Raw genomic sequence first — 12,068 nt, 5'->3', positions numbered from 1 at the left:
GAGGGAACCATAAAGAATATGGCTGCCATGTATAATAGGTTTATAAGTAGGAGACTGGTCATTAAAATATGAAATTAACATCCAGAAAGAATTAAAAGTACTGGAGTGTAATCTGTAAATATTGTGATTGAGTTCAATTTTATGAACTCCTCAATCCCTAATTAGTTTTTAAAATACTGATTCTGCTGTGATTCAGTTCTCATTATGGAGTATTTTGCTATTTCTCGTGTGTGTGTGTGTTATTTTTTTCATGTGTAGGCTTGTAAGAGAGGGAACTCTGACATAGTACGACTTATGATTGAAAGTGGAGCAGATTGTAACATTTTGTCAAAGCATCAGAACAGTGCACTTCATTTTGCTAAACAGTGTAATAACGTACTGGTGTATGACCTGCTCAAGAGTCACTTGGAAACGTAAGTAGTCTGTGTAGTTCTTTATTGTCTAAAAGTTCAGATGTGCTTCATGATTTTGGCTTAAGTCCCTGAGAAAAAAGTCAGAGAAATGCAAGTTTCCCCTTGGCAGAAAAAATAAATTAAGCGGTACCAAAATCACGTAACGATAGGTAACCCAACCATTTTTTGAAACCTTGAATAAAAGTGCAGAATGAGGAGGCAATTGACAAGCAGCATGGGCTAATGTATTTCACTTTATAAAAATGTGCCCATGTAGTGCTCTGGGGGCACTCTTATTTAATAGCACCCACAGTAGTTATTCCCACCTACCCTTCTGTCTGCTTATTAGTTGACTAATATCTTGTAGCACTGCTAGGTAGAGGGGAAGAAACAATTAAAACTAAACAAATAGACCAATATCAAGCAAACTAGGCCCTTCCAAATCCTCAAAGTCCTTCAGATCCAGAACTCACCATTTTCCCTCTAGGCCTCTCATGATAAAACCAGAGGTTTCAGTTTGAGTTCTGGAGATAATCTCAACGACCACAGACAGGGAGAGGGTCATCACTGAATAAGAATAATTTAAAGCTTTAAATTAAAATCAGCATCTTTAAAGTTGAGAACCAGGAACCCCAGAGTTCTAATTCCACCTCTGACCTTGGTTAAGTCATTTAACCCTGTCGGTTTCAAGATTCCCTGTTTCACGTGGGTGTTTAAAACCTACTTGTAAAGGTCTAAAATGCTAAATATTATTGTCAGATGCTGTCTTTCCCTTCGAAAGTTTGGTTGTCTGCTGCTATTAGAAAGGCTTTGTCTGACTCACAGTCACTGCACAAATCAACTCTTCAGTGGGAGTCTTATCTCTCTTAAATTGAATTTTTACTCAACATGAATTGGGAACTGTCTGTTCTCACATGAAGCATCATAAGTAAAACTGCAGATCAGCCTGGCTGCAAGCAAAGTGCTAATCAGCACAGTAGCACTGCTGGTAGAGATGCTGTCTCTGCCTGGCCATTGAGTTATTCCGAGGGGGCTGAGTATTTCCTGTTGGAATTTTGTTTCTGTATTGGAGAACTTTCCAGAACTGTCACCAGTTTGAATTTTTTGAAGATTCTGTGGTGTACCTGTCTGAAGTTCATTGTGGTATTTAACATCTGCAGATCAGACATAAGCAAGCAAATCTCACAACCAAACTAGATTCCTGATAAAATTTGATAGCAGCTCTTCATTTCCAGGAATTGGGATATCTCCTCTTAAATGTAAAGCAGGATGGAATCCTAAATCTTGCCATCTAGAATCCTTCTGTGCTTCTGTGGACATCTGTTACTTTGTACAGTGATAGGATCCTTATCTAGAAGGGAATACAGTTGGTCTAAAGCTACTATAAGGGCTGGTCCACACTAACCCCCCACTTCGAACTAAGATACGCAACTTCAGCTACGTTATTCACGTAGCTGAAGTCGAACTATATTAGTTCGAACTTACCGCGGGTCCACACGCGGCAGGCAGGCTTCCCCGTCGACTCCGCGTACTCCTCTCGCCGAGCAGGAATTACCGGCATCGACAGCAAGCACTTCCGGGATTGATTTATCGCGACTAGACAAGACGTGATAAATTGATCCCAGAAGATCGATTGCTTACCGCCGGACCCAGAGGTAAGTATAGACGTACCCCAAGCATCATTTGTTTGCTTATTTAGGCTCTCAAGAGTAGCAGAAGATGCAATTAGGGATTACTTTGAAGCTCGTCTTGCCTTGCTGGAGCCTGTCTTTCCGATTGCATGTCATCGTCTCTGTGAAGGACCAGATTTTTCTATGGATTTCAACTATAAACCCCCACAGAATGTGCCAGAAGGTAAGATTAGAATCTGTTTCTAATTTGCAGTTAAAACAATGAATGGTATTACACAACGCTAATTTAACCACGAATTCCATGTTTTCAGAAACTTCCCCTTATTTCATTAGTTATTTTTTTAACCAAACATCCTCCCTACTTCATTCCTTTTTGGCCTTTTAACTCGTTATTTTTCAAGGCCTTCCTTCTCCTTATTAGTCAGGGTCTTTCTTTACAACATACATTCTTCTTCGAGTGCTTGTTCACGTCCATTCCGCATTAGGTGTGCACGCAGTGCGTGCACGAGCGTCGGAAACTTCCCTTAGCGGTACCTGTCGGGCCGGCGGGGCCCCTGCCTGAGTGGCACCACTGCGCCGTGCATATATATCCCAGCTGGCCCAACCCTCTCCAGTTCCTTCTTACCATCCATGGTGGCATTGGAACAACCATTTGCTCTCGTAGGAGAAGCAATCCCTTAGCTTTAGAGTACTTAACTGCTATCAGTTCATTAGCATTCCCTTGTTGTGGACACTTAACAGATTAGGTGCTTGGAGGCTTCCAGCACCCGCTCACAGGTTTAAGGCTTGCGCCACGTGCCGCAAGCCTATGCCAGTTAGTGACCCCCACGACTCCTGTCTACATTGCCTGGGAGAAGCACACCAAATAGAGAGGTGTAAGATTTGCAAGGCGTTTAAGCCTAGAACAAAGAAAGAGAGACATTCGTTTGTAGCAGTTGTTGATGGAGGCCGCCCTGCAGCCATCGGGGCCAGAGCACCAGACGCTGGCTCCAGCCTCCTTGGTGTGGAGTGCCCCGGAGTCGGCAAGAGACCCCACAAAGGAGACCGGCGCCATCTAAGGGCCCAGGCACCGGGAAGAGCATGATGGATGCTGTACCGGCGCCACAAGTCCCACTGAGTCCAGCCCCAAGTAAACTCAGTGAGGACGACGGGCTCGAGGGAGGAATAGATCAACCCTCCACACCTGACACCTTTTGAGGCGGCGAAGGATCTCATTGGGTTGTCGGTGGTGAGCCCCCTCCCGACCAGGGAGAAGCCTCCGGCACTCGGGCCCAGGGTGCCATCAAAGGGAAAGCCAGCAATGGTGCGCCATTCGAAGACACCGTCCCGGCATTGCTCCCAGCGTTGGTCCCAGGGTGGGTCTCCAGCACCCGGAGAAGGCGAGCTGGTCATCGCTGAAGGCTTCCAGAAGTCACCAGTCCTGGTCCTGGTCCAGGTCTCGGGAGCGCCGATACCGGTCCCGGGAGCAAGAAGCCGCTCGTCGACCTCCTGTCAGCACAGATCGACGGCATCGCCGTGGCCTTCACGTTCGGCGTCGCTGGAGTCCAGCTCCGACTTGGGCCGATACAGTTACCCGCACCGGACAACAGAGAACACCAGGCTGGGTGGCAACCCCAGTGGGGACCGCCAGGACACTGGCCCTTCTGGACCCCTTGGGCCTATCACCAGCGGCAAGGAGCTCCCTCCAGGGCCAGCTACTCGGTGCACCAGTCCCCGCACCGACGCTCCTCCGTGCGGGAAGCTACGGTGTCCAGACCACCTGCACCGGCACAGAGTCCGGTGCTGCCCCAAGGTCAGCTGTCCCGGCCCGAGCTGGAAGCCCCTCCCGCAGGGGAAGGGGACCAGCAGGAGGAAATTGAGCAGCTGCTGACCTCCTTGTCATCCCCGGATGAAGCAGTAGCAGGCACAGCAGTATTAGGGCCTCCGCCAATAGACCACAGAGCCCATCAAGAGCTACTGCGTAAGGTTGCTCATAACTTGGGGTTGCAAGTCAAGGTGACGGTTGAGCAGGGGGATCCCAAGCGAAGCTCCTGGACCTGTTTGGCAGGAAGGTCTGCCCCCTGAGGTCCAAAACTCGCTCCAGGACCTCCCCTTCGAAGGGTCCAGGCTCTTTTTGGACCAGACGGACGCAAAGCTATGTAGCCTCAAGGACTCGAGGGCTACACTCAAATCGCTGGGTATGCACACCCCAGCGACTCAAAGGAAGCCCTTCAAGCCACAGCCGCCTCCTCAGCGTCACTACCAGCCTCATCCTAGGCACAAACCCTACTGCAGGCGAAGCGAGGATAACAGGAGGCGACGTAATAATAATAATAGCTCCAATAGGCCGGGCTAAAGCCAAGGCAAACATAAGTCCCAGCTGGGCCCTAAACCAGGCTTTTGAAGGTGCGCTCAAGGACAGCGTACCAGACCAACCACCAAATCCGTCCCCTTGTTTCCTGAACCGCCTGTCCCGTTTCTCCCGTGCATGGTCCAGCATTACGTCGGACCGTTGGGTGTTATGCACGGTGCGAAACGGATACATGCTGCAGTTCTTCTCCCTGCCTACTCCCCACCTCCCTTCCATGTCCCTCTTTAGGGACCCCTCTCACGAGCACCTCCTGGAAAAGGATGTTCGCACGTTCCTAGACGCGGGGTCGGTAGAGATGGTACCGAAAGACCTAAAGGGGAAAGGGTTCTACTCCCGATACTTCCTCATTCCCAAGTCCAAAGGAGGCCTTCGACCCATTCTAGACCTATGTGGGCTCAACAAGTTCCTGGTCAAGGCCCGGTTCCACATGGTCTCTTTGGGCACCATCATCCCTTCCCTGGATCCGGAGGACTAGTACGCTGCCCTCGACATGAAGGACGCGTACTTTCATATCGCCTCCCACCCAGCGCATCGCCGATTCCTCCATTTCACCATGAACCAAGAACATTACCAGTTCACGGTTCTCCCATTTGGCCTAGCTGCGGCCCCACAGGTGTTCACAAAACGCATGGCGGTAGTGGTGGCCTTCTTATGGAGGCAGAGGATTCAAGTTTACCGTACCTCAACGACTGGCTCCTGGTGGGCCGGTCCAAAGAGGAGGTTCGGTCGCACGTGCAGGTGGCCCTGAGACTATTCTGCACTCTGGGGCTCCTGGTCAATGTCCCCAAATCCACCCTCATTCCAATGCAGAAGGTGGAATTCATAGGGGCGGTCCTAGATGCGGTACAGGCAAAGGCGAGCCTTTCAGTATCACGATTCCTGGCCATCCAGCAGGCAGTGACCTCCCTGTGCCAGTTGCCCACTACGACGGCCAAACGCTGCCTGAGGCTGCTGGGCCACATGGCAGCATGCATGCATGTGGTCAAGCATGCCAGACTGAAACTGAGGACGCTGCGGGCTTGGCTTGCCCGTGTATACTGCCCAGGCAGGGACCCCCTGGACTTGGTAGTGACAGCCCCGGGGGACGTGCTAGACTCCTTGCGGTGGTGGCGGTACCAGACAGTGGTTTGCGAAGGCATCCCCTTTGCCGCACAACAGCCGGACCTGACGCTTGTGACGGACGCATCAGACCTCGGATGGGGTGCTCAGCTCGGGGACCTCAGGACTCAGGGTTTGTGGTCGGGAGCAGAGCGGTTGCTCCATATCAACGTGAAGGAGCTCAGGGCGGTTCGTTTAGCCTGCCAGACCTTTCATACCACTTTGAGTGGTCACAGCGTGACAGTTCTGACGGACAACACAACCGCCATGTTTTATGTAAACAAGCATGGCGGAGCCCGTTCCTCATCGTTCTGCCACGAGGCTCTCCTCCTCTGGAACTTTTGCATAGCCCACACCATCCACCTCGAGGCGTCAGACCTCCCGGGGGTACGGAACAAACTGGCGGACCACTTTAGCAGGTCGTACCGCATGCACGAGTGGACGCTCAGAGCGGACGTCGTGTTTTCGCTCTTTCGCAAGTTTCCCCAGTTAGACCTGTTTGCCACCAAGAACAATGCCCAATGCCTGCAGTTCTGCTCGTTCCAGGGCTGCAGCCTGGGCTCAATAGCAGACGCTTTCGCGATCCCTTGGGGAGGGGAATTGAAATATGCCCTTTCCCCGCTTCCTCTGGTGCACAAAGTCCTGCTCAAGGTGCGCAGGGACAGGGCAGCGGTCATCCTCGTCGTCCCGGCCTGGCCCCGCCAGCACTGGTTCACTACGCTCCTGGAGCTGTCGGCGGAAGCCCCGGTAACCCTGCTCTGCACCGTGACCTCATCACACAGGACGGAGGGCAGCTCCTCCACCCCGACCTGCAGTCACTGCATCTGACTGCACGGAAGCTCTATGGCTGAACGCTTTGGAGAGCCAGTGCTCCCTTCCTGTGCAGCAGGTTCTACTTGGTAGTAAGAAGCCCTCTACCAGGGCGACTTACTTAGCCAAGTGGAAGAGGTTCTCGTGCTGCAGTGGGCCCCAACAGGTTCAGCTACACCAGGCTCCAGTGCTGACCATTGTAGAGTATCTACTGCACCTCAAGCAGCGGGGCTGGCCCTGTCCTCAATCAGGGTGCATCTGCTGGCCATTTCCGCCTTCCACCCGGGGTTTTCAGAGGCTTTAGTGTTCTCCCACCCAATGGTGGGGAGGTTCTTTAAAGGACTGGAGTGGGTGTTCCCTTACTCAAGCCCCCCAGTCCCTCCATGGAATCTCAACATAGTCCTTTCTAAGCTCATTGGGCCCCTGTTCGAGCCCTTCGCTACCTGCTCCCTCCTCCACCTTTTCTGGAGGCCATCACCGCGGCCAGAAGGGTATCTGAGGTGAGGGCACTCACCTCGGAGCCACCATATACAGTGTTTCATAAAGACAAGATGCAGCTCCGTCTGCACCCCAAGTTCCTCCCAAAGGTGGTCTCACAATTCCATCTAGGCCAGGACATTTGTCTGCTGGTGTTTTTTTTTCCCAAACCACATGCGGACCCGAGTCACTGCAGCCTGCACACCCTGGATGTCCGTCGAGCGTTGGCGTTCTACTTGGAATGCACCAAGCCCATTCGTAAATCCACGCAGCTGTTAGTGGCTGAGAGGATGAGAGGCCTCCCAGTGTCGGCGCAGCAAATCTCCTCCTGGATTACAGACTGCATTTGCATGTGTTATGCCTCCCAGGTGTTCCGGCCCCGGCGGTCACAGCCCACTCGACCAGGGCGCAAGCAGCTTCAGCGGCCTTCCTGGCACAAGTCCCGATCCAGAAGATCTGCAGAGCAGCCACCTGGTCGTCGGTGCATACCTTCATGACCCACTATACGGTCAACCAGCAGGCCTGAGAGGACGTGGCGGTTGGCGGGGTGCTCCTCCGATCAATTGTGCCGTGACTCCTGCCCTCCTCCAAAGGTAAGCTTGTAATTCATCTAATGTGGAATGGACGTGAACAAGCACTCGAAGAAGAAAAAACGGTTACCTACCTTTTCATAACTGTGGTTCTTCGAGATGTGGTGTTCACGTCCATTCCACCACCTGCCCTCCTATCCCTCTGTCGGAGTTGCCGGCAAGAAGGAACTGGAGGGGGTCTGGCCAGCGGGGATATATATGCACGGCGCAGTGGCGTCACTCAGGTGGGGGCCCCACCAGCCCAACTGGTACTGCGAAGGGAAAAGTTTCCAACGTTCGTGCATGCGGCACACGCACACCTAATGTGGAATGGACGTGAACAACACATCTAGAACAACAGTTACGAAAAGGTAGGTAACCGTTTTTTCCCATTACCAAACTTAAGCTAACTTTAATTCTTTAATTTCATTTTTATCCTACACCTTGCCCCAATGACGAAGGCAGTCGTCCTGTAATGAGCTTGCTTTCCATTGGCTTGGGAGTCTAGAATCTTGGTGGTTCTGAACAGCAACACTATGGACTGGTTATGCATCACCAAAGCAGTAAAGTTTAGTATTTGTCAATATTTGCCAACATCAAAAACCAAAATTGCGATCTTATAATATTGTACAGTGTAGTAGTGTGAAGTTTTATTTAAAAACAAAAACCACAATACCCTCCATCTAAATGAGGATTTATTCAAGGGTACAGTGGACCTAGTTTTAGGTCTCCTTTACCAGTTTGGGTAGGGGGGGTGTAACTTTTTAAAATCATAAACCTTCTAATTTCAGATAGATCACATTTTCTTTATGAAATTGATCAAATTGTCTTCTCTTTAGGATCTGGAATTCTTCTATTTGTTTTCCATTCAAACTTCTTTGGTAAAGAAGTTATTGCTCGGCTCTGTGGACCATGTAGTGTGCAAGCAGTGGTTTTAAATGATAAATTCCAGCTTCCTGTATTTTTGGTAAGTATTGTCCATTTAACTAGTTAATCTGCTTTTATAGCACCTCTACAAAAAACAAACTTGTAATCTGTGTAATTTCAAGGGATTTGAATTGTACTTCAGTCCCAGCATGTTCCTTGTGACAGGCCTTTAATATAGTAAATTGCAATTTCTTTGTTTAAAAAAAAAAAATCTGTTGAAAGATCTATAGAGAAACTACAGAGGAAATGGGAATATTTAGTAGCCATTTCTAGTCTTCAAGGCTAGTGAAGATCAGGGTATCAGAGGTGAAACACTGTCAGTAGGGAGTTGAGCAGGAAGTGGGCAAATTGTCAATCTTAGTGCCTTTTCTGGTCAGCCTCAGTCAGTGACATGAGAATTTCAAAAGCTCAAGAATCCCAGTCTCTTAGCCATGAAAGAACTAAGTTTGAGTTAAACTGCTTTGCATTAAGTATACTATGCTGAAATTTGTAGTAATTAAACTTGTATCCCTTAGTATACCTTTCATTAGTGCTTCAATATAATCACATTCCCTAGTTCTGTTTCTTCAGAGAATGATGTACTTACACCAAAGGGCTTAATTAATGTCGTCTCAGAACTATCTTTCCAAAAAATACACTTGTAGCTATGGATGAGATGTTCTTAACTCCAATCTCTCAGTGCTTCTGCATTTCACCTCAAAGTGCCCAGAGAAGTGTTTGCCACACACCAACACTAACTAACTTATTGTAATTTTTTCTTTTAGGATAGTCACTTTATTTATTCCTTCAGTCCTGTTACAGGCCTTAACAAGCTTTTTATACGGTTGACAGAAGCGCCTACTGCCAAGGTGAGATATGCTTACCTGTACAAAATGTTTGTAATGAGGTGGTGGGGGAGTGACTTTATTTTGACAGAAGTTTCAATGTCTTTCTCTTCCGGGAGTCTCAGTACTCCAAATTATAGGCCTGGCCTATAAATGTAAAATTCTTTAAAGTGTTCTTCATTTCCTTCCCTTCAGTTCAGTTGACAATCTTTTTCAGCCCCTGTCCCAGTCTATCTCTGATGTTGCCAAAAGTCACTTAGGGTCACCGCTGATGAGATTCACTTTGAAGATGGAAATATTTCCGTCATGAATAAACAATAGCCCAAATAATTCATACCCCAGAATGAAGTGCTTAAATTGCAGTTGGACTAAATATTGCAAATGGTGTTTACTAGGTCGGTAATAGGGAGCAAGTAAAGGTAGCAGCTACTGGATGTCCACTGAATGACATTGTGGGCACAGAGCAACTACCAGCCATCTTTTGTTAAACCTGTGTAACTGGTGTCAGTGCCATGGAAAGTTCAGAAGCAGTTCCCGAGAGCCTGCATTGAAGTCAGGGTGTGCAATTTCCTTTTTAGAAGTGTAGAAAGTCTGCTAGATGCTGCCAGATGGTTCCTGCAGTGATCACAACAGTCACAAGAGTAATGATAGGTTGATCCTGTCCTAATAACGCTTCTGGGAGGAGTTGTGGTTCTTATTCACTCTAGCACTACAGAGTAATGAGGGTCTCCTGTATTTAATTATGCTGCTTATCAAATACATCAGCATTTCATCCAAAAAGCTTTTCTAAAAACTTGATTGCTGCCTAACATGATAAAGGGAGGTAATTCTATTGAAGCTCCTGGTCAAGGTTTGGAGTACGTTAATTTACGAATTTGTTTGCTGTATGAACAGAGGATGCTTAAGGCACTTCAGAATATTGTTAAGTACTTTCCTTTGAATTTTGATTTTTCAAACTGTTCACTTTAGAATATGGGTCCAAAAAATTCTGATCCACCAAGTACAGATTATATAAACTGCATTTTCTTCAGTTACTAGCAAGTTTCTTCCACCTCCCCTTTCACTCAGTATTTTTACCTTTGTGCAAGATATATGGATGGTCATTTGAAGCATTTTTTTCCTTCTTGCAGGTAAAGTTGCTAATAGGGGCATACAGAGTGCAGTTGCAGTGACCTCATGAAGTTGCAAGAATAATTATTTCACTGAGCTCTTTGGACATACTTCTGGTTCCTCCCTCCATTTAAAGACTGATGAAGCAGTTTGGAACTTTTGGCACATCCACTATTCTCAGATTGTGTTCCCACCTTAACACATTTAATCAGGCAATCTATATTTGAAAGTACCTGTTGGATAGCAGATGAATGTTCTACTCTAATTGGTGGGAAAGGATTGTCAATTTTATTTTGTACAGGTGTAAATGTAAGTATTTGTGCCAATACCTGTAATTCCATTTTTTTCTTTAATTTGTAGAGTGAGTCCAGACTGCATATTTCAGCTTTTCCACAATGTGGAATGGTGCATATAAGAGCTAGTTAAGAAAATTAGAAGAAATGTCTTTTTTAGTAATTATGAAGATCTTCATTTGTAAACACAAATTTTCTACTTGTCTTAATGGTAATGTTTCTATGTAAAATACAGAACTGTCATATTCTTGGAGCCGTGGGCAGAATTAACTTCAAAGTTGCTGCATTACAGACTTAACCTTGAGTTGCTAAGGGCTGCATTCTTAATGGTGGATAAAGGAGATCTGTCATCAGTGGGACTTCATGACAAAAATAAGCTAGCAGTTACATTTAAACAATGGTTCCTTCAAGTAATGCCTAAGTTTGTTTTGAAAGTATAGTTTATATTAAAGTTTAAAATCTACTTTTATATTGGAGAAACAATTGATAGTTTTACAGATAATCTTAATCTTTCAGGTCTTCTTGTGTAGACATAGAGGAAAATAAATACATACCTACAATAAACTAGAAAACTTGTAATTACTTTCAGTTGCCAGACAATACTTTTGTAGACAAAAGGATGCTCACAGGGTTCAGACCATCTAAACCCTTTGAAGTGGAATTTCATATGTTGCCCTCTAATCCAAACATTAGTTCCTCGAGGCAAAGAGCTGCTATCTTTTATTTAAATGACCTGTTTTATCAGATGACAGCATTTCTGTAATGGTTTTGTGCTGTTAAATACAAATGTAAAACTTCTGCATGAAGTATAGAACAATATTTTTGTTGGTAAATTAAACGTCACTTTGAAAGGTAAAAATCCAGATTGTGCCTTTGCTGTTCTGGTTGCTATGTGTAATTTACATGCCGCTATGTGCCTATATTGTTACCAGTACTATTGTGGAAGAAATGCTTATTGTATTGGAGTGCTCACCATTAAAATGGTGCAACTGTATTATGTATCCTTTTTAAGAACTATGATTTTATGTAACTTCAAACAGATTAACTTCTGGTTCTGAAAGAAAAGCTAAAGGGTTTAACTTTTTAGATACCAAATTACAATAGTTTTAATTAACTCACATGATTTCAATCTTGTGGAATGTCACATTAAACTAAATAAAACTAGAGTAGTGACACATGCCCTTTGCAAATATACATTCTAATTTGTATCAAAATAGCTGTTTATCCTTTTTATTTAAGCACTGTGTATGGAAATTAACAAATCTGTTCTAGGGGAGATGTAGCTACTCTGCACAAATTTTGTAATGTTAAATATCTCCTTTATTACTTCAACATAATAGATGTGTGAAAGTGAACACCAGTTCAGGATCAAGTACAATCAACCCCATGCATCTGGGAATCTTGTATAAGTGCACTTTTCACATTACATGAGTTGCCTTGTTAGCAGTTTACTCATCTTAAACTCTGCTGTTGTGAAATAACCCTGAGAGAGAGGGCTTGCTCCAATGGAAGTCAGAAGCAAAACTTGCATTGATTTCAATAGGAACAGGATCTGTTCCTGAATCTCTGTTTTCTTATTTCCAAGGG

At 46.2% G+C, this 12,068-nt stretch overlaps 1 protein-coding gene across 2 annotated transcripts in view; it reads left to right on the top strand.

Annotated features, from left to right (window-relative positions):
- Window positions 1–11,475, top strand: part of MPHOSPH8 (M-phase phosphoprotein 8) — a 49,206-nt gene extending 37,731 nt beyond the window's left edge. For both annotated transcript variants that reach the window (XM_005308889.5, XM_065581445.1), the window contains exons 10-14: window positions 259–413; window positions 2,092–2,246; window positions 8,167–8,294; window positions 9,019–9,102; window positions 10,209–11,475. In XM_005308889.5, coding sequence (XP_005308946.2) covers window positions 259–413; window positions 2,092–2,246; window positions 8,167–8,294; window positions 9,019–9,102; window positions 10,209–10,250 — 564 coding nt within the window. In that variant the 3' untranslated portion in view covers window positions 10,251–11,475. The remainder of the gene's footprint in view (window positions 1–258; window positions 414–2,091; window positions 2,247–8,166; window positions 8,295–9,018; window positions 9,103–10,208) is intronic.
- The last annotated feature ends 593 nt before the right edge of the window (window positions 11,476–12,068 follow it).

This window comes from Chrysemys picta, chromosome 1, assembly GCF_011386835.1.
Source record: "Chrysemys picta bellii isolate R12L10 chromosome 1, ASM1138683v2, whole genome shotgun sequence".
Classification (NCBI taxonomy): domain Eukaryota; kingdom Metazoa; phylum Chordata; order Testudines; family Emydidae; genus Chrysemys; species Chrysemys picta.
Note: the sequence above shows the minus strand (reverse complement) of the source record. Positions and strands in the feature narration are given on the sequence as shown.